Raw genomic sequence first — 21,837 nt, forward strand, 5'->3', positions numbered from 1 at the left:
TCCTATGATGAACTTTCTTTTTTTAACAAGTAGCCAAACTTCAGGCAACGTGAGATTGTGTTCCACTGTGTATATTCAAACATGCTAGTTCCCACAGATTATTTTATCCTCGTAAGTAGGGAACTCTACTTTCTTTCTAATTTGGATTATAGTTAGCCGGAAATATAATAATCTAAGCCGTTATTATTTCTCCCAAAGCATTGTTTTCTTTACAGACGATGTCTGGTATTTAGTTTAAACTACGCTGGTTGCAGGCAGTTTCAAATTTGCAGGCTCCTGCCGAACATTCCAAAGAAGTGAATGATTGTAAGAATCTGGTCAAGACGCTGGTGATAGGTATTGAATTCTGACGTTTCACTTTGCGGATCAGTTAACATATTGATTATGTTTCTAACATGTTAAGGACTTTTCCTGATTTGTGTTCAGGAATGAAGACAATCATATGGAGTATAACCATGCACATTCACCCCGACCTCAGGGAGTACACCCACAAACTCTTGCATCACACTCATCAGTTACTCAGGCTTTTAAAGGATGACGAGAAGATGAGGTATTGCAAGTCAGATTGTTTAATGTAGGCAAATATTAGTTTATGGCTGATAAACCTCTAGTATCTCTACCTTTTAAGTAGGTGTGGAAAGCCTGTGGTGTTTTAAAGAATGGTGTCCATTGCTTGCTCTCTTCAAAGAGAAGGACGAGGAGAAGGAAATGTTAAATCTTTTCTCCCAAATTTTGGCTATTATGGAACCTCGAGATCTAATGGATATGCTCTCTTTATGTATTCCTGAACTTTTTGAGCGCATGATTGACAAAAGTCAACTGGTTCAAATTTTTTGCTACGCTTCTGCAAGCTCCCAAAGTATACAAGCCATTCGCAGATGTTCTGATTAATTTCCTAGTAAGCAGCAAACTTGGTGTTCTGAAGAATCCAGATTCTGCTGCAACTAAATTAGTTTTGCATCTGTTCCGGTGCCTCTTTGGTGCTGTTTCTAAAGCACCATCTGATTTTGAACGCATATTGCAACCTCAAGTGCCTGTTATTATGGAAGTCTGCATGAAGAATGCGACTGAAGTTGAAAAGCCTCTTGGTTATATGCAGTTGCTCCGAACTGTTTTCCAGAGGACTTTCTGGATGTAAATTCGAGCTTCTTCTTAGAGATCTAATCCCCATGCTGCTACCGTGTCTTAATATGCTTCTAACAATGCTCGAGGGTCCAGCTGCAGAAGACATGAGAGACTCTTGATGGAAGCTTTCTTTGACGCTTCCTGCACGCTTAAGCTCTTTATTGCCATATCTTCCTCGTCTCATGAAGCCTCTTGTATTCTGTTTGAGAGGAAGTGATGAACTTGTGAGCTTGGGGTTACGCACGCTTGAATTCTGGGTGGATAGTCTGAATCCTGACTTTTTGGAGCCAAGTATGGCAAATGTAATATCTGAGGTGATCTTAGCACTATGGTCTCACTTGAGGCCGGTGCCATATCCTTGGGTGGAAAAAGCGTTACAAATCGTGGGAAATTGGGTGGTTCGCAACAGGCGATTTCTCAAAGAACCACTTACACTAGAATGCAAAGATAATCCAGAGTATGGGCTTCGGTTAATTCTGACATTTGAGCCGTCCACTCCATTTCTTGTGCCAATGGACAAATTCATTAATCTTGCTGTAGCAGCTATTATGCAGAAAACCCCAACTGCAGAAATCTACTGCAGAAAGCAAGCTCTGAAATTTTCTCCGCGTTTGCTTGTTGTCTCACCTTCATTTGACTGGGCGTGTCATTGACGAGGATCAGACGCGTAAACAATTATCAGTTTTGTTACTTTCGTCTACTGAGTCATCTTGGCGTAGGAGTGAATCAACAGAAGTGAAGGTTGGTTTTTGTATTCTCTTATGACTTTAATACCTTATAGTTATGGCTTTGTACTTGTTTCTTCGTTGCCATGGGTATGTCCTTCCTGAAAAAACTAGCTAGGACTGTTTCATGTCATCTCCCGCGAGTGACCTATTTGTCTCCTTCAATTTTGTGTACTGCTGGTGTAAAATGGTTGTTTATTAAGAGGAATCTTTTTGTTGCTGCAGGCTGATTTAGGGGTAAACAAAGACACAGTTTATCGCTGAGAAGTCAATTTTCAAGATGCTATTAATCACTATAATTGCTGCTAGTTCTGATCCAGATCTCAGCGATGCAGATGATGACTTTGTTGTAAACATATGTCGGCATTTTGCGAATTATGGCATGGGGACTGTACCTCGTCGTATGCTTCAACTATTACTGGTCGACCTGGGAGTTCTGTGATTTCAGAAAGTTCCAGGCCAAAGAAATTGGTCTACTAACTTAAAACAGCTGGATCCTTTGATATTTTTGATTGCACTTGTTGATGTGCTTGCAGATGAAAACAGGCTTCACGCTAAAGCTGCTCTGACTGCGTTAAATATATTTGCTGAAACTCTGCTGTTCCTTGCTCGTGTCAAACATGCTGATGTGCTAGTGGCTAGCGGTAGTCACAGTGCCTCTATGATTGTCTCCAGTCCTTCTACAGATCCTGTATATTCACCCCATCCAAGTGTGCGAATACCAGTGTTTGAACAACTTTTGCCTCGGTTGTTACATTGCTGTTATGGGAGCACATGGCAAGCACAAATGGGAGGTGTATTGGGTTTAGGTGCATTGTTAGGTAAAGTGAATGTTGAAACATTATGCGTCTTCCAAGTAAAAATTGTACGCGGTCTGTTCTATGTTCAAAAGAGACTTCCGGTTTATGCTAGGAAAGAGCAAGAAAAGACATGTCAGGTTCTTATGCAAATTCTAAGAGTGGTTAATAATGTTGACGAAGCAAACAGTGACGCCCGGAGACAAAGCTTTCAAGGTGTTGTAGAATATCTCGCTACTGAACTGTTCAATCCTAATGCATCTATCATAGTGAGAAAAAATGTTCAGAACTGTCTTGCACTTTTGGCTAGCCGGACTGGCAGTGAGGTATCTGAACTGCTTGAGCCGTTATACCAACCTTTGCTGCAGCCACTTATAATGCGCCCACTTCGATCAAGGACAATTGATCAACAGGTAGTCTGTTATTTTTTTGTTGTTGTATCTCTTTCCATACTTCTTTTGACCTTCTTCAATATGTCTTATAGGTTGGAAGTGTGACAGCTCTGAACTTTTGTCTAGCACTGAGGCCCCCCCTTCTAAAATTGACTCCAGAGTTGGTTAGCTTCCTGCAAGAAGCGTTACAAATAGCTGAGTCTGATGAAGCTGTATGGGCTGTGAAGTTAATGAGTCCTAAAGTACTTACATCACTGAACAAACTTCGAACAGCTTGTATTGAGATTCTGTGCACAACTATGGCATGGGCTGACTTTCGAACTCAAAGTCACAGTGAACTACGTGCAAAGATAATTTCCATGTTTTTCAAGTCGTTAACCTGTCGAGCACCAGAAATTGTGACCGTTGCCAAGGAGGGTTTAAGACAGGTTCGTAGTTATAGGATTTTGGATAAATTCATTAATTATTTCCTTTACCAAATAGCCCTTTTCTTTCTGGGATAATCGATTCTATTTTTATTAACCTTTTACTGTTCTGAAATTATGTTTTCTGCTTTAGGTTATCAATCAACAACGAATGCCCAAAGAACTTCTTCAGAGTAGTCTCAGACCTATATTAGTTAATTTGGCACACACAAAGAATCTCAATATGCCTTTACTGCAAGGTCTGGCACGTCTTCTCGAACTTCTATCAAATTGGTTCAATGTGACATTAGGAGGTAAGTTGCTGGAGCACCTTAAAAAATGGTTAGAGCCAGAGAAACTTGCACAGTCCCAGAAGTCATGGAAAACTGGGGAAGAGCCGAAAATTGCAGCTGGTAACCATGTTCTCGAAATATAAAAATAGATGTCTGGTCATGTGAGTTTATATGAATATATATGTTTTTTTGTCTGTGGCAGCTATTATCGAGCTCTTCCACTTACTTCCACTTGCTGCATCAAAATTTCTAGATGAGCTTGTAACATTAACTATTGACTTAGAAGCAGTTCTTCCTCAAGGGCAGGTGTACAGTGAGATTAACAGCCCATACCGCCTCCCACTTACCAAGTTCTTGAATCGATATGCAACCCTAGCTGTTGACTATTTTCTTTCCAAATTAAGCGAACCAAAATATTTCCAAAGGTAAAAGTAAGATTGCATTAGAAGTGTTTTTTACACTGCATGTTAACTTGAGTGTGAGCATGGGGTAATGACTCTTTTCTTCTTTTCATTATAACCTCAGGTTTATGTATATAATCCGGTCTGAAGCTGGCCAACCATTAAGGGAAGAACTAGCAAAATCTCCTCATAAGATACTTCGGTGTGCCTTTCCTGAAATTTTACCAAAATGTGATGCCATACTGGGTGTGGCAGCTTCAACTGCACCATCTGGAGATGAAATTCTTGTCTCTATGCAGTCGGAAAGATCTAACAAGACATCAACAAAATACGATATAGCATCAGATGCGTATTTTCAGGGTCTCTATCTTATCAAGACGATTGTAAAACTGATACCCAGCTGGCTTCAGAGTAACCGTACTGTTTTTGATTCCTTGGCTCTCCTTTGGAAATCACATGGAAGGACAGCTCGTCTGCAGAAGGAGCAAGAGCTGAATTTAGTTCAGGTATCTTTTTTTGACTATATAATTAATGCAATAGATGTGTTATAAAATAAATGCATACATTCTTCCTTATCTAAGGCTGATGTGGGCATCAGAAACCGTCACATAATCACAGTCTTTACCGTCTTTTATGCTGGCATCCTGCTGACTTATATCTGTACGATCTTGTTTTCGGGTTACTTGAGTTCCTAGTTACTTGACTACTCGATACTATTTCTAATGAACACATCTAAGATGTCGACCTCCAAATAATCCTCCTTCAAAAGATTAAATGTATTCAGAAAAGTTGGCCATCTCAAATGTATTATTTACTCAACTCGCAGGTTAAAGAGAGCAAATGGCTTGTCAAGTGCTTCCTCAATTATCTACGATATGAAAAATCTGAAATGGACATTCTTTTCGATGTTCTCTCTATTTTTTTGTTCCATAGTCGTATTGACTACGACTTTTTGAGGGAGTTTTACATAATTGAGGTATGTTTCTCCAGAATGTTTAGTTACAAGTTTGTCTGTATTCTTAATATTCATATTTTCCCGCTCTAGTAGAATAACGGGGTCCTTTCATCAGGTTGCAGAAGAATATCCGCCCAACATGAAAAGAGCACTTGTTTTGCATTTTTTAAACCTTTTTCATTCAAAACAACTCGGCCATGATCATCTAGTTCAGGCAATGCAAATGCTCATTCTTCCAATGCTTACACATGCCTTCCAAAACGGCCAAACTTGGGAAGTTATTGACCCTAACATAGTGAAGACCATTGTTGAGAAGCTTCTTGATCCACCTGACGAGGTACGGTTCTTTTCCCTGCTAAACAACTAAAACTTTCGGATATTACATAAATTATTGTGGGGTAAATTGCTGTATAATTTTCTTGATGGTAATGATGGAAACCTGTCCAAGCTGTTATATCTGACTTGGTCTTATTGTAGATTTTCTGATTTATATTTCACTAGGGTTTTTGTTGTTAATCACATCTCAAATTTTGTAGGTTTCTGCCGAGTATGACGAACCTTTGAGGATCGAACTTTTGCAGTTGGCTACTTTACTTCTGAAATATCTTCAGGGTGAGCTGGTTCATCATCGAAAAGAGCTTATCAAGTTTGGATGGAATCATCTCAAACGGGAAGATAGTGCCAGTAAACAGTGGGCATTTGTTAATGTTTGCCACTTCTTGGATGCGTATCAGGCTCCGGACAAAATCATTCTGCAGGTACCATTTCAGTTTTTGCTGCAATTTTGTTTATTGTTTCTGTGGAACGGTGAAAGAGGAAAAATACGTAACTTCTTATATCAGTTTATATCATTTGATCCATAATAAACCTGAAAGTAAGCATGGCCTAACAATGCTCCTCCATCTAATCCAGTGATATAAATGTTTTTTTGTCAATTGGATATAGGTTTTTGTTGCGCTTCTTAGGACATACCAGCCGGAGAATAAGATGCTAGTTAAGCAAGCCCTGGATATTCTAATGCCAGCATTGCCTAAAAGGCTTTCGTCTGGAGATTCAAGAGTGCCTATTTGGATAAGATATACCAAAAAAATTTTGGTGGAGGAGGGTCACTCAATTCCAAATTTGATCCACATCTTCCAAATCATTGTTCGGCACTCGGATCTGTTTTACAGCTGTAGAGCACAGTTTGTACCTCAGATGGTGAATTCCTTGAGTCGCCTAGGTTTACCATCTAACACTACAGCAGAATATCGGCGGCTCGCAATCGATCTTGCTGGACTGGTTATTAGCTGGGAAAGGCAAAGACAGACTGAAATCAAAGTGGTTATTGATGCCAATGCAACCAGTGAGGTTGGTGATGGGTTACATTCTTCATCCGTAGCTGTTTCTAAGCTTCCGTCAGATGGATCTTCTATATCTGAAGACCCAACTAGACGAGTTAAAATTGAAGGTGGTATCCAATCTTTGTGTGTTATGTCACCTGATGGTGCATCATCACTGCCCAGTATAGAAACTCCTGGATCTGCTACCCAGCCTGATGAGGAATTCAAGCCAAATGCTGCTATGGAAGAACTAATAATCAATTTTCTTATTAGAGTAAGGCCTTAACGTCCCACCATCTACCAATCAGCGTGTTTATAACTTGCTCGCTCATTCTTTTTTTATTTCTTTATGGAGGGGGGTGATGTTTAGAAATTTCAGAGCCTATTCTTCTCTGAACAAATTTATATCAAAAGAGATAGCGTTTGGTAGTAGCAGTCCCTAAATCAGTATTGTATTCTGCATAGAATCATATAAGCGGTTGTGAGGATCATAAGTTTTCTAAGTCTTGGATCTGGTTAAGTTCTAGACCTGTAATTTCGACATGTTAGTTGTACGTGACATTGTTCTAGCTATAGTACTCTTTTATTGATTGAGTCCTATTTATAACTGTACTTTCATTTCCTCATCCCTGAACAGGTAGCTGTGGTCATTGAGCCTAAGGACAGGGAGGCCAACACTATGTACAAACAAGCTTTAGATATTCTTTCACAAGCTTTGGAAGTTTGGCCACATGCGAACATCAAGTTTAACTATTTAGAAAAGCTGTTAGGCAGCATGGTACCGTCTCAGTCAGATCCGTCCACAGCACTTTCTCAGGGCTTGGATGTCATGAACAAGGTTCTGGAGAAGCAGCCGCATCTTTTCATTAAGAACAACATCAGCCAAATAGCACAGGTATACTTGCTGTAGTAAGCTGCACCCTAATATATTTTTTTTTTGCCTCGTGTTGACTATTGTTTTCTTTACTAGTTTCTTGAGCTGTCTTTCAAACACAAGATGTTGGATGCTGGTAAATCGTTATGCAATTTGTTGAAGATGGTCATCATCACCTTCCCACAGGATGGAGCTAGTACACCTCCTGACATAAAGCTATTGTATCAGAAAGTCAATGAGCTGATACCGAAACATGTACATACTGTTTCACAAGTTTCAGGAGATGATAACTCTCTCGGTTCAATCAGCTTTGTACTTAATATCCTCAAAACCTTGGCAGAGGTACAGAAAAACTTTGTTGATCCATATGTACTGGTGCGTATCCTTCAGCGTCTGTCACGGGATCTGGGATTGGCAACGGGTGCTCACCCTAGACAAGTAAGTTATTCTTTACGACTAGCTACTTTTGTAAGAGAAAAAATTATATGCTTGTTTTCTTTCTCATTTGACCTTAACTGGATTTTTACATGGTGCTCATCTCATTGACTGACTATTGGAATATCTAATGCGTCTAAATAACTATGTAGCACTTTCGTCCATGCATTGTAAGATTTTAGCTTTTATATATATTCCTCTCTTTCATCACCTTGGCTCTGACTCATCTGCCGTTATATCATTTGCTGAAATGTTTTTGGTTGGTACCTATGTACTATCAAATTCAAGATACTATTTTATTTATCTTTCGCCAGCTCCTGTAAATTTCCCTTCCTTTATCTTCAAGCTTGTAGCGAGGTATTTGATTACATGTTGTCTAATTGTGGCTTACTATGGTTGCCTTTAACTCTCCCTTTCCAGAGCCAGCGGACAGATTCAGATTCTGCAGTAACTTCTTCTCGTCACGCCGCTGACGTTGGGGCAGTCATATCTAATATAAAGTCGGTCTTGGAACTTATTGATGAAAGGGTTATGCTTTTGCCGGATTGCAAAAGACCCGTGACTCAAATATTGAGCACATTTCTTTCAGAAAAAGGTATTGACTCTAGCGTGCTTCTCTGCGTGCTGGACATGCTAAAGAGGTGGACTGAGGATGGTTTTGGAAAGATAGGTTCATCTGGGTTCTCTGGTGCTTTCCTGAACCAGAAAGATATAATTTCTTTTCTTCAGAAGCTTTCACAAGTTGATAAGCAGCACTTCTCGTCTGTTTCTTTGGAGGAGTGGGATAAGGCGTATCTTCAGCTTTTATATGGACTTTGTGCCGATACAAAGAAGTAAGTTTTTTGCTTTCCAGTCTTATGTTGAACCTTTATGTCAAAGTTTCTTATGAGAAGGATGATATCATATGTTTCACTAATAGGTATCCGCAGGGTCTCCGACAAGAGATCTTTCTGAAAGTTGAAAGACATTCCATGCTTGGTTTAAGGGCAAGGGATCCTGATATGCGAAGGAAGTTCTTCTTGTTATACCACGAGTCTCTTCGGAAAAATTTATTCGCACGGTTGCAGTACATTCTTCAAAACCAAGATTGGGAAGCTATGAGTGATGTCTTTTGGCTAAAACAGGGTCTTGATCTCCTTCTAGCCATCTTAATCGAGGAGAAGACAATTATTCTAGCACCCAATTCTGCCAGTATAGGACTATTTTTGGCATCAGATAACCCTGAAATACACCACCAACCACCTGCTTTACCGGAGGGATCTGAAGAAGTTGCTTCAATGTTTGATGGCATAGTTCAGAAGCACGCACAATTTCTTAGCGAAGCAAGCAAACTTCAGGTGCTTGCAAACCATAGTTACTTCATTGGATTTTAAGTTCTTTCCTTTTTATCCATTTTGGAAGCTGGATTGATCTAAATAAACTATATGTACTCTTTTTGCGCTATAGGTGGCTGATGTTGTTATCCCTCTAAGGGAGCTGGCTCACACAGATGCCAACGTTGCTTATCATTTGTGGGTGCTAGTATTTCCAATTGTGTGGGCGACCCTACGCAAGGAAGAGCAGAGGGCTTTGGCTAAACCTATGATTTCTCTTCTTTCGAAGGACTACCATAAGAAGCAGCAAGGTCAGAGGCCAAATGTTGTGCAAGCACTTCTAGAAGGTCTTCAGTTGAGCCAGCCTCAGCCTAGGATGCCTAGTGAGCTTATAAAATATATCGGAAAAACGTACAATGCCTGGCATCTCGCATTGGCTATGCTAGAGACCCATGTTATGCTGTTCATGGATGACTCAAAATGTGCCGAGTCGCTTGCTGAACTTTATCGTTTGTTAAATGAAGAAGACAGGAGATTTGGATTGTGGAAGAATAGGTCCATCACTGCCGAATCTAGAGCTGGGCTTTCAATGGTTCAACATGGTTTTTGGGAGCGTGCTCAGAGCCTTTTTTATCAGGCAATGATTAAGGCAACCCAAGGCACTTACAATAACACAGTACCGAAGGCTGAAATGTGCTTGTGGGAGGAGCAGTGGCTCCATTGTGCCACTCAACTTGGTCAGTGGGATGCCCTGGTAGATTTTGGAAAAAGCATTGAGAATTATGAAATTTTGCTTGATAGTCTTTGGAAAGTACCAGATTGGGCATACTTAAAGGATTGTGTAATACCAAAGGCACAAGTGGAAGAGACGCCGAAGCTTCGTTTGGTTCAAGCTTATTTTGCCCTTCATGATAAAAATGCAAACGGTGTCGGAGATGCTGAAAGCATAGTTGGGAAAGGCGTTGATCTTGCCTTGGACCAGTGGTGGCAGTTACCTGAAATATCTCTTGAGGCTAGAGTGCCTCTACTGCAGCAATTCCAACAACTGGTGGAGGTGCAAGAATCTTTTAGAATCTATGTTGACATCGCAAATGGGAGTAAAGTTTCAGGAAATGCTGCTGTTGGTGGACAGGGATATCAATATGCAGATCTGAAGGATATTCTTGAGACTTGGAGACTGAGGACTCCAAATGAATGGGACAACATGACTAACTGGTATGATATGCTGCAGTGGAGGAATGAAATGTATAACGTTGTCATTGATGCATTTAAGGACTTTATAACTTCAAATACTCAGCTTCATCACCTTGGATACCGTGACAAAGCATGGAACGTTAATAAGCTTGCTAGGATAGCTCGGAAACAAGGGCTGTCTGATGTTTGTGTTCAGATACTTGACAAAATGTATGGACACTCACAAATGGAAGTACAGGTACAGTCCTGATATCTTTAACCTTTTTATAATTTGGGCAGAGGTCATTGAGTTGCGTAATTCTTTAGAAGAACCTCCTCTTTTGATTCGACATGTAGTTCCACATTATTTTTAGTTCTTGCCTTTTCATCTTTACGTAGTTTGTTAATTATTTTCCTGGCATAGCTGTAACTGTGATATTTGAAGCATGTATGCAACCTTATCGTTTCCCGTGATCCTATAAACTCGGTTTTCTTTCCCTGCGTCTTTTTCTTTTGAGGATTGAAATATCGTTTTTTTAAGGTGTCTAAATCGCCTCATCCGTGTATGCAGGAAGCCTTTGTTAAAATTAAAGAGCAGGCGAAGGCCTATCTGGAAACGAGTGGAGAGCTTGCTACTGGTCTTAATCTAGTTAATAGCACAAATTTGGAGTTCTTTCTAGCGAAGAGTAAGGCAGAGATATTTCGTTTGAAGGGGGATTTTCATTTGAAGTTAAATGACACTGAAGGTGCCAATGTTGCATATTCCAATGCAATCAGCATATTCAAGAATTTATCCAAAGGATGGATAAGCTGGGGAAATTACACCGACATGGTATTTCTTATGATTAGATGCTGTCTCTTTGCTCGAGCTATCAATATTCCCCCTCTTCTCGTATTATATAATATATTTTACTTTCGTTTCGCAGGCATACCAAGAAACAGGAGATGAAATCTGGCTAGAATATGCTGTCAGCTGCTTTCTTCAGGGTATAAGATTTGGAGTTTCCCATTCCAGAAGTCACATGGCTCGTGTCCTTTATCTTCTCAGTTTCGATACGACGAATGAACCTGCGGGTAGGATATTTGATAAACACTTGGACCAAGTACCTCACTGGGTGTGGCTTTCTTGGATCCCGCAGCTGCTGCTTTCCCTGCAGCGAACAGAAGCACCCCATTGTAAATTGGTTCTACTGAAAATTGCTGCATTGTTCCCGCAGGTAAGTTCCCTTTACTATATTAGTTGAACTTTTTTTTATCATTTCAATAAAGTATGAGACTGTTTCTCATCTCAGGCTCTCTATTATTGGCTCCGCACATACTTACTGGAGCGTCGCGATGCGGCAAATAAAATTGAAGTTAACAGAGTAATTATGGCTCAAAGAATGCAGCAGAATGTTCCGGGTGTTAGTGTGGGTAATTTATCATCAGAAACTCAAATTCATCAAGGTGCTCAAAGTAGTGGGCCTCTTGGAATCCGTGACAATGGTAACCCACATTCCCAAGAAAATGAACGTTCTACTGTGGAGAGCAGTTCAACTATTACTGAGAGTAGTCAAAACGCAGCCATACGGAATAGTGCTTCGTTGGCAATCTCAGCTGCCGGTGCTTTTGATGTGGCAAAGGATATTATGGAAACTCTTAGGAGTAAACATACCAACTTGGCCAGTGAACTTGAGGTAATACTTTGTTTGTGATTTACAAATTTCCATCTTTAACATTAACTAAAATCGTGAAAAGGGATAAGACAAAATACTGTCTGGTACAAGTAGCTTTCATTCAGATTTCGATTCAGTTACACGTTCCCTGCTTCTTTACTTCAATAATCTAATGGATTCTTTTTCCTCTTAGATTCTTCTCACAGAAATAGGCTCGAGGTTTGTTACTTTGCCAGAAGAAAGACTTCTTGCGGTCGTGAATGCTTTGTTGCATCGATGTTACAAATATCCAACTGCCACCAATGCTGAAGTTCCCCAACCGCTCAAGAAAGAACTCTCCGGTGTATGCAAAGCTTGCTTTTCTGCAGATGCCGTCACCAAGCATGCTGAATTTGTGAGAGAATACAAACAGGATTTCGAGCAAGACCTGGATCCAGAAAGTAGTTCTTTCTCTGCCACACTCGCAGATTTGACAATAAAACTGAAAGAGTGGAAAAGCATTCTTCAGAGCAATGTTGAAGACAGGTTTCCCGCTGTGTTGAGATTGGAAGACGAGAGCAAGGTGCTGCGTGACTTCAATGTTGTTGATGTGGAAATACCCGGACAGTACTTCGCCGACCAGGTAAAATTGATTGTTATCCTCGTCTTGTGTTTACGTTCTCTAGAGTGGAAGTAAATTAATTATACAAGTTTCGTCCTTTCATTCTATTTCCTTTCCCTATGCGCTGTGAATGAAACCAATGAGATGTTTAATGGCCCAGGAAGTAGCACCTGATCATACAGTAAAGTTGGATAGGGTTGCAGCAGACATACAAATTGTACGAAGGCATGGAAGCAGCTGCAGACGTTTGACTCTTATTGGATCTGATGGCTCGCAAAAGCATTTCATTGTTCAGACATCATTGACTCCTAATGCGAGGAGTGATGAACGAATGTTGCAGCTTTTCCGTGTGATGAACCAAATGTTTGATAAGCATAAGGAGTCAAGAAAGCGCCATTTAGGAATTCATACACCGATCATAATTCCTGTGTGGTCTCAGGTATATGCTCTCACTCTAGTTCTCCTTTTGGATGTCCGTGATATGAGTAAGTAAATCTCTCTAGGCATGCTAACAATTTTTAGTTTCAGGTCCGAATGGTTGAGGATGATCTCATGTACAACACTTTCCTTGAGGTGTATGAGTATCACTGTGAAAGGAATGGTCGAGAGTCGGATCTTCCCATTACCTACTTCAAGGAGAAACTGAATCCAGCCATCTCAGGGCAAATATCACCAGAGGAAATTGGAGATCTTCGGCTACAGGCTTATAGTGAAATCACAAAGAACATAGTCAGTGACAGTATATTCTCTCAGTACATGTACAAGATATCGATGAGCGGAAGCCATCTTTGGGCTTTCAAGAAGCAGTTCGCTGTCCAGCAAGCTGTCTCCAATTTCATGTCTTTCATTTTACAAATCGGTGGGAGATCCCCAAACAAGATTTTATTCGCCAAAGACAGTGGGAAAATATTGCAGACAGACTTTCATCCAGCTTATGACTCCAATGGGATGCTCGAGCTCAATGAGCCCGTGCCTTTCCGCCTCACAAGGAACATGCAATCATTTTTCTCTCATTTTGGTGTGGAAGGCCCTCTCATGTCAAACATGTGTTCCGCATCTCAGGCGGTGTTCTGCTCCAAGGTAAATAAGAATATATTACCAAAGCTTGAGGTGATGATTTGGCCTCTAACCTCTTTCTTCTCTTTTGATATATTTCAGCAAAAGGAACATATTCGATATCAGTTAGCCATGTTCTTCCGCGATGAGCTTCTGTCTTGGTTTGGGAGAAGGACTCTAGGAATGCCTATTCCTCCGGTTACAGGAGTTGCTACTTTGAGCTCAGCAGAGCTAAAGCACAAAGTTGACTCAAACGTAGACGATGTTATAAGGCGACTCAGTGGAATCGCTCCACAGTATTTCTCCGAAGAGGTATAATCAATAATTTTTGACAACTCCACTTAGATAACAATCTTATAAAAAAAACTCGAAAAGAGGGATTATTGTATTATCATTTTTTCTGAACAGATGGAATCTGATGATATATTTCCTTGGTTTTGGCAGGATGAGAACTCGGTTGATCCCTCACAGTCTGTGCAAAGAGGTGTGAATGAATTGGTGGAAGCAGCTTTGTCGCCTCGCAACCTATGTATGATGGATCCAACATGGCATCCTTGGTTCTAACTTACTTTTTTGGAGTAAACATTAACCATTTTGGGGGGGGTAGGATTTGAGTTTGAAGTGGTTAGGTCTGTAAATAGTTAACAATATGTGCTCAAAAGTCTCAAGGCTTCCTTTTTTTTTTCTAGATTTTTTTATGTTTAAATAACCGATTTTACCAAGCTTCAATGGTAATTACATATTATAGTTTTATCATCAATAATCGGAATGAAAGGCAAACTAATTACTATTGACTCCCAAATCATTTTTCCGATTGTTGTCGTGAACAGCTTAGAGTTGTTGAGTGGTAACCTATTACTAGCACTCGCTTGCTCGGGTTAGTTTTTGAGTATACATGTTAACAGCACATCCATAAAGAGTAGCAAGTTGGGTCAATACTATTACTAGCACCAACTATAATATTGTACATCCGGTTACAGTGAATAATCCACGCGTTCACTCTACCAATCGTAGATGCTTAGAGTTGTGTATTTATGAGATCTCAACCGTCCAACCTCACGATACAATTAAATGAATGAACTTTGAAGGAAGAAGAGAGGAGGATGAAGATATTGAGTTACAACGTGAATGGCCTCAGACAACGAGTTTCTCAGTTCGATTCCCTCCTGAAACTCCTCGATTCCTTGGACGCCGATATCATCTGCTTCCAGGAAACGAAGCTGAGGAGGCAAGAACTGACAGCGGATTTAACGATAGCCCAAGGGTACGAATCCTTCTTCTCGTGCACTCGCACGTGCGAGAAAGGTCGTACTGGTTACTCTGGTACGGACACCCCCTCATCAAAATCACTATTCCACTCTGTTTAAAAAAAATTTGGAGTTTCTTTTTTTTAAACGAAAAATTTGGCAGGTGTAGCAACGTTCTGCAGGGTAAAGTCAGCAACTTCAAGCTGTGAAGCTGCTTTGCCTGTTGCTGCTGAAGAAGGATTCACTGGTCTTGTAAACGGAGGTGGGAAGAAGAATGATACTTCTTGTGTTATTGCTCAAGGTCTTGAGGAGTATGACAAAGAAGAGCTTCTTAGGATTGACCAAGAGGGTCGTTGCATTATTACTGATCACTCCCACTTTGGTATTTTTATTACTCATTGTTTACTTCCTTTAACTGGAAATGGAATGCTTCTTCTTCTTTTTGTTAACTGTGTATGTTTCTATTAGTTGTTTTTAATGTCTATGGACCGCGAGCTGTAGCTGATGATGCTGAGAGGATTGAGTTTAAGCATCGCTTCTATGATGTTTTAGAGGTAAAGTCTTTTCGGTTTCTCTGAATGCAGGTAATCTTTGATCTTTTTGGGGGTTAATTGTTTGTGTTAGTTTTCATTTGTAGAGAAGGTGGGAATGTCTTTTGCGTCAAGGAAGAAGGGTATTTGTTGTTGGGGATCTCAACATTGCTCCTTTTGCTTTGGATCGTTGTGAAGCTGGCCCTGATTTCGAGAAAAACGAGTATGTTTAATACTGCTGATACTCATCATCTCCTTTTTCTAGTACGTCTTTCATTTACATGGCAATTTAAAAAAAAAATGCAGGTTCAGAAAATGGTTTAGATCTCTGCTTGTTGAACGTGGTGGCTCCTTCTCTGACGTTTTCAGATCTAAACATCCTGATAGGTGTGTGATAGCATCTTGTGTGCTTTGTTTAGGGAGCTATCCATATTCAGCTTCAATCTGTATTTTCTAACAGGAGAGATGCATTCACATGTTGGTCTTCAAGTAGTGGAGCAGAACAATTTAATTACGGTTCGAGAATCGATCATATCTTAGTTGCTGGACCATGCTTGCATGAAGAAGGAGATCAGCAGGGCCATAGTTTTTTAGCTTGTCATGTGAAGGAATGTGACATATTAACCGAGTATAAACGGTTTAAGAATGAAACTATACCAACAAGGTAAGTAGTTTACTCATGATCTCACTTTTTGGTTTGATTTTCAGATTAGTCTGTGAAACTATACTACAGGTGGAAAGGTGGATTGGGTGTGAAACTAAAGGGATCAGACCATGTACCTGTATTCACAAGTTTTGATGATTTGCCTGACATCCCCCAACACAGCACACCGCCTTTAGCTTCAAGATATCTTCCCATGATCTATGGTTTTCAGCAAACTCTTGGTAACAGAAACTATTGTCCATTCATTCCTATGTGATGGATTGATGAGAGAGTTATCAACTTATTTCAGCTTCTTCGCTCTTTTTCCTCACTGTAACAGCGTCAGTGTTAATGAAAAGACAAGCCAATGAGCAAGCCAAAGCCATTGAGGTGTCATGTTCATCATCAAGTCAAAGTTGTGGAGAGATCTCTACAGGACCACTCAGAAACTGCAGTTTGACGGGTATGTCACCTGAGGAATCTTGCTCTTCGGAGAAAGAATCCACTGTGAGAGTAACCACCACATCTGGAGGCTCCACTAGTAACCTTAGCGATAGAATGTGTGTGTCATCTGTGAGAGCTGAGGATATCTCTAGAGATGGAAACAGGAAGAAAGTGAGGAGGATCCAATCTTCTTCTCGACAGCTTTCTCTAAAGTCCTTTTTCACTTCCAAATCTCCTTCAAATGTTTCCTCAAGCCAGAGCTCCTCCCAAGGAGAGAGCATCACAGAACCGATTGTTTCCGGCAAAGAAGAAGACGATGAACTTACTACTACTTCATCACAGGAACAAGATCAAAGCGGTTCATCAGCTAAACAGAAAAACGATGCAGCATTAATGGAGTGGCAAAGGATACAGAACCTAATGCAAAACAGCATACCTCTATGCAAAGGACACAAAGAAGCTTGTGTAGCTCGGGTTGTAAAGAAACCAGGTCCCACATTTGGACGCAGATTCTACGTATGCTCTCGAGCTGAGGTTAAAAAACAAAAACAAAACTAAGTTATTTTCTGAACAGTAAAAACAGTAGTCTAATATCTATACATGTCTTTTTGCAGGGACCTTCCTCTAATGCAGAAGCAAACTGTGGTTATTTCAAATGGGCTTCATCCAAATTCCGAGACAAGTGATGGTTCATGTGAATGGTTAGTAAACTAATAATATAGTACTTCAGGAACGAGGGATTTAATCTAGTGGGCTCAGGTACACTGTAGAACCTCAATGATGTCGGTGTATAGTTAATGTTATCTGTCTCTTGAGTTGAGTTGACCAATGTGTAGATTTGCTCTCGATTTGGCTTCTGTCAACGTTCTTGTCTCCATCAATGTATCCATCTTTAAATGTGATTGAGCTTTTTTAGCTTCGTAACGCAGTTATATATCTCTTATGGTATAATAGTCTAACGTTTGGCAGAAATATATATCATAAAGTATTAATGTTAATTGACATAAATACGTATACGTATGTGTTGTGGAGTGATATTTAAATGGACGATGACGAGAAAGCACAAAAATGCTTATGTAAGGGAATGTGTCACCCACGACTTGGTGGTGTCGATCTTCGACATCACTCGCCATTTGTTTTATTCAATGTTTCGATTATACAAGTAAAAACTGTACGTTGCTTGCCTTTTGAATACGTCAGAAGTGTTGAATAGCCTTTTTTTTTTTTTTACTTTTGATAAATTCTAAAATCGAAAATCTGTTTTCTTTCCATCTTGTCTTCCTTTGGACGTATTTGTCAATGTCTTTCGCATTTAAGGTTAGCTGATGAAAAGGAGAAAATTAGATTAGTATGATCCACAGGATCTGGATAAGTTTTATCTGAGAAACAATTGAATCGACCGGCACTAACCACACACACCAATTGGATTTTGATAGCAGTTATTTTCGGTGGCCGCCTATCAAAGATGAGCAAAACACGTGGTTGGAGAGAAGTATAGACAGTTTTGTTTTTAAGATAAACTCACTCGATCACAATCTTCTAGAACCGAAATATGGTTAATACTCAGCGTCTACGTGATCGACTCGGATTTGCATACGGAGGAGGAGGACTAAGGGGCAGTGGCGGACGTATTAAGGTGAATGGTGGTGCAACTGCAACACCTTTAGTTGTGGAAAAAAATTTAGCCTATGTATTTTTTCCATTAAATTTAGTTTGACACCCCATAAATTATAATCCAATATTAATAGATAAACTATATAATGTTCATTAATTTTAATTGAAACCCAACGTAAGTTAATCATGTCTACAATAAAAAAAAAAGGGAAAACCAAGTTTAACTGCAAATGTGAAGAGAAGTTTTTCAGCTATAAAAATCGTGAAGACAAATCGACGAAATCGGATTAGAAATCAGTTTTTGAATGATTATTTGATTTGTTTTATCGAAAAGGATATATTTGGAAAAATCACAAATGAAACTGTGATAAAAAGGTTTCAGAACATGAAGGATCGTAAAATTATTTTATATAACTTCTTTATATTTTATGAAACTTTTTAAATAGTTATGTTTTCAGTTATATATTGACACAGATTAAAAAAATTCTTGATCCGCCGCTGCTAAGGGGAGATCAGTCTGAATTGGATTGTAATGGGACGATGAGCTCTTTTCATAGTTGGTACCGTTAAGGACATATCAACGTAATGGTTTTGACAAGAGTAGCCTAAACCTATTTGATCTTTGAGATTGTCAATTTGAAAACATTTGTTTATTGGAAAGTGATGCATTTACTGAAAATTCCACGTGAGAAAGGTTTGTTCATTCAAAGAAGTTACCACGCATACCTTGCAGTTTATTAATTAAAAACAAAATCAAATTTAAAAAGTTTTTTTTTAAAGAGACAATTGGCTAGAAATACCAAATCGAGTGCAATATTAGCAAAATACCTTACGCGCTCAGAAACTCTCATATCAGGTACATTTTTGGTTTCTCTTGACGGTTTTGCCCCTGCCCTAAATATTCTTCATATTTCTCTCTTTTTCCCAAGTTTCTATCTCTTTCTCTCCCACGTTTCCATCTCTATCATTTTTTTTAATCTTTCATCTCTAATAGATCTCTTCTCCACCTTTACTGAAGCATAAAGTTTTTCTTCAAACACAGAATCAATTTTTGTGGAATCTTTTAACCATTGCCTACTTGATTTCCAACTCCAATCCAATATTAGTCTTCTCATCTTCAATTCATACTCGTCATCAACAACTAATCTCAGATACGCCAAAAAGCTTTTTCTCCAATTTATGAATCTCTCACCACTAAATTAAAGTATACGATTGGTTGCATGAATCGATAATCCACAAAGAGAAAAAACGCAGTAGAAAACTCAAACATAGATTATTGTATGTTAACAGAAAATGTTTATGTTAAGCTTTATCGTAAAATATTTAACGTTAAGCTTTAATGTTAAGCTTTAACGTAAAATGTTAACTTTAAATATATAATGATGCATTTGTCATGTAATATTAACAATGACATAAATCTAATACGTTAAATATCATATAACATATAATGCTAACATTTTACGTTAATCTTTAATGTTAAGCTTTAATGAAAATATTAACATTAAATAATATATAAGTTTAACAAATAATGATGTGGGTATCAACTATCAAGTAATGTTAACAATTACATAAATATAATTTCTTGTTTATACGAGATGTTAATGAATAATTTTTTTATGAGAAAAATATAACTAACAAGTAAAAAAAGCACTGACCTCATTGTATTATGTTATTTAACTTGTAAAACATAATTTTAGATGTAGTTTATTAGTTTATATATGATACAATAATAATACAGTAATAGTTAACAATAATAATTCAATAATAGTTAACGGTTAAGAATGTAGCAGTTAAAAAGATGTCGATTAAGTTTGACCGGAAACCTATATTAGGTAGCATCTAACAAGCTAAGTATCATGTAACGCTAACTATTTTATTAACATATTATCGACCATTTTTATTAGTTTATTAATTAACAGTTAAGAATGTAGTTTATTAGTTTGACTGGTCAACGCTAATTAACAGTTAAATATGTAGTTCATTAATTTGATTGGTTAACATGTTTTATAACACATAGAGAATTATAATACAAATCATAGAAATTAACATGCGAATACTTTTTCAAATGTTAGTGATCTTTCTCTCTTGCATATTTTTCTTTTAGTTTCTTCTCGTTCCTCGAGCGAATCAAATCAACAACATTAACATCCCCACCTCTCAACAAACATGGATTTCTTGAATGCATGTCCTTCCCTATTAGACGCAGCAAGTTCTCAACAGCTTCTTCCTCAACTCCGTCTTCCCAAGAGAAATCTTGGTCACTGAATGTTGTGTTTTCGATGATATATACAATTTTGACCTGAAAATATTTACTGTAAATGTTAACTTGTGTAGTAATGGTTAATATAAATATTAACACCCAATAATATCAATGTGAGGCATATAGTTAGCGTAAAATGAAAATATTTACATGCTTACAAGAAAAAAATGGAACACACATAGTTAGCGTCTATTTTAAATGATAGCAGCAATTCCAGACTTCCAGCTATATTAAAATTAAAGTTAACTTATACTAGGAATGATATCCTCCATTAAAAGAATTTTCAGTTAAGAACTAATTTTCTATAGATACAACCAATGATGTCTCTTCTATTGAACTCGTCGATTAGATAGGATCACAACTGTTGAGATAGAAAAGAAAAGAAAAGAAATCTATTTGTAAAAAAAATACTGTGATAATAGATTAGAGAAGATGAAAGAGAGAGAATATTATTATTTGGTAAAAATTTAGAGAAGTAAAAGGAAGAAGTATGTGCAGGGGCGGGCATGGCAGAGGCAGAGACAAGGGAAAGGCAAGGGCAAGGGTAATATTGGGGTTTAGAAATATTAATAATGTTTAGGGTATATACCTAATTATGGATTTTTCTATGTATATGTGGCCTAATTTCTCTTTTTTAAAAGGCAAAATTCAGTGAATGACACTTATAAAAATGTGGCTGATATTTTCCATCCCGTGATTTTAGTTCTTTTGAATTACCTCCTCCTCCAACACTCAATCAAAAATAAAAATAATTTAGACGACTTTTCTTTTCTGGATATTTAAAAGCAATTAAAATTAGTGGACTTTCACTGATTATGACAACTATAATCCCTCTTTCGTAAGAAGAGAAATTTGAAAATATATGTATATTATCATTTTTTGTTGTATAGGAATATTCTAATTTTAAGTATAGAAACAGTGTTTTAACATAATTTTTAGAGTTCTCAAATTTGATTGATAATCATTTTTATAAGTATTTTACGTTTATTGTGAAAAGATAAAATTAATTCTTCTAAATCATTTATAAATGTTTAAAATTATTTATAGAAATTTATAAATTTAATTTCATATCTTAAATGCTAAACCTTACACAATAATCACTAAAATTTAAATTTTATTTAAATTTAAAATGAGGGAGAAGAAGAAAATTTCACCACAAGTTATATATTCTAGATTTCCATTTATGTAAGGAAAAAGATCACATAAATATTTAAATATATGTTTGTATGGTGTGAGACAATCCATCTTACTAAAAATCTATTTCTGTCTTCTAAAGTATCCAGCAAAGATTGAATGGTCGAAATTACTTTTCCATGCAAGTATTTAACAATAGTCAATATACGAAAATAAATATCTCCTCTGAGAAAAATCAAATTTAGAATTTCTCTAAAATCAATATTATGTATTTAAATTAAAATAATAACTAAAGCCCACAGCTTGATATTTATTTTCGTACAATTGGTTATTGGGAGAAAGAAAAAACAAATAACTTTAACAAATAACTTTGGTATAATTTGGTAATATGACAATTATATCCACAGCACAATTTGGCCAGTATCGAGTAAAATCTTACGTACA

General features: G+C 38.0%; 2 protein-coding genes across 2 annotated transcripts; both read left to right on the forward strand.

The window, feature by feature from the left end:
- Positions 1-254: 254 nt before the first annotated feature.
- Positions 255-14,274, forward strand: LOC130501466 (uncharacterized; the record flags this gene model as incomplete). The annotated part of the gene is given in 31 exon segments (XM_056996396.1): positions 255-329; positions 632-671; positions 674-831; positions 833-1,117; positions 1,119-1,724; positions 1,726-1,866; positions 2,076-2,089; positions 2,091-2,221; positions 2,224-2,314; positions 2,316-3,060; positions 3,132-3,467; positions 3,598-3,856; positions 3,939-4,161; positions 4,262-4,643; positions 4,964-5,113; positions 5,208-5,429; positions 5,629-5,850; positions 6,038-6,688; positions 7,052-7,309; positions 7,385-7,726; positions 8,144-8,556; positions 8,643-9,060; positions 9,170-10,468; positions 10,781-11,041; positions 11,136-11,426; positions 11,502-11,885; positions 12,058-12,486; positions 12,626-12,904; positions 12,994-13,545; positions 13,624-13,833; positions 13,966-14,274. Coding segments are annotated over 31 exon segments (9,987 nt in total), but the record flags the coding sequence as incomplete, so codon positions are not given.
- A 311-nt stretch (positions 14,275-14,585) lies between these two features.
- Positions 14,586-17,319, forward strand: LOC108822903 (DNA-(apurinic or apyrimidinic site) endonuclease 2). Its single transcript, XM_018596106.2, has 9 exons — positions 14,586-14,844; positions 14,932-15,150; positions 15,237-15,322; positions 15,406-15,521; positions 15,605-15,685; positions 15,759-15,962; positions 16,032-16,183; positions 16,282-16,919; positions 17,000-17,319. Exons 1-9 carry the CDS (start codon positions 14,625-14,627, stop codon positions 17,069-17,071), a joined length of 1,788 nt encoding a protein of 595 aa, XP_018451608.2. The 5' UTR covers positions 14,586-14,624; the 3' UTR covers positions 17,072-17,319.
- The last annotated feature ends 4,518 nt before the right edge of the window (positions 17,320-21,837 follow it).

Source organism: Raphanus sativus, unplaced genomic scaffold (genome assembly GCF_000801105.2).
Source record: "Raphanus sativus cultivar WK10039 unplaced genomic scaffold, ASM80110v3 Scaffold0205, whole genome shotgun sequence".
NCBI classification, from domain to species: Eukaryota; Viridiplantae; Streptophyta; class Magnoliopsida; order Brassicales; family Brassicaceae; genus Raphanus; species Raphanus sativus.

Coding starts and splice junctions, on each gene's coding strand:
- LOC108822903 (XM_018596106.2), top strand. CDS start 14,625: ATGAAGATATTGAGTTACAACGTGAATGGCCTCAGACAACGAGTTTCT. Junction 15,151..15,236: donor TACTGATCACTCCCACTTTG/GTATTTTTATTA, acceptor TGTTTCTATTAG/TTGTTTTTAATGTCTATGGA. Junction 15,522..15,604: donor CCTGATTTCGAGAAAAACGA/GTATGTTTAATA, acceptor AAAAAAATGCAG/GTTCAGAAAATGGTTTAGAT.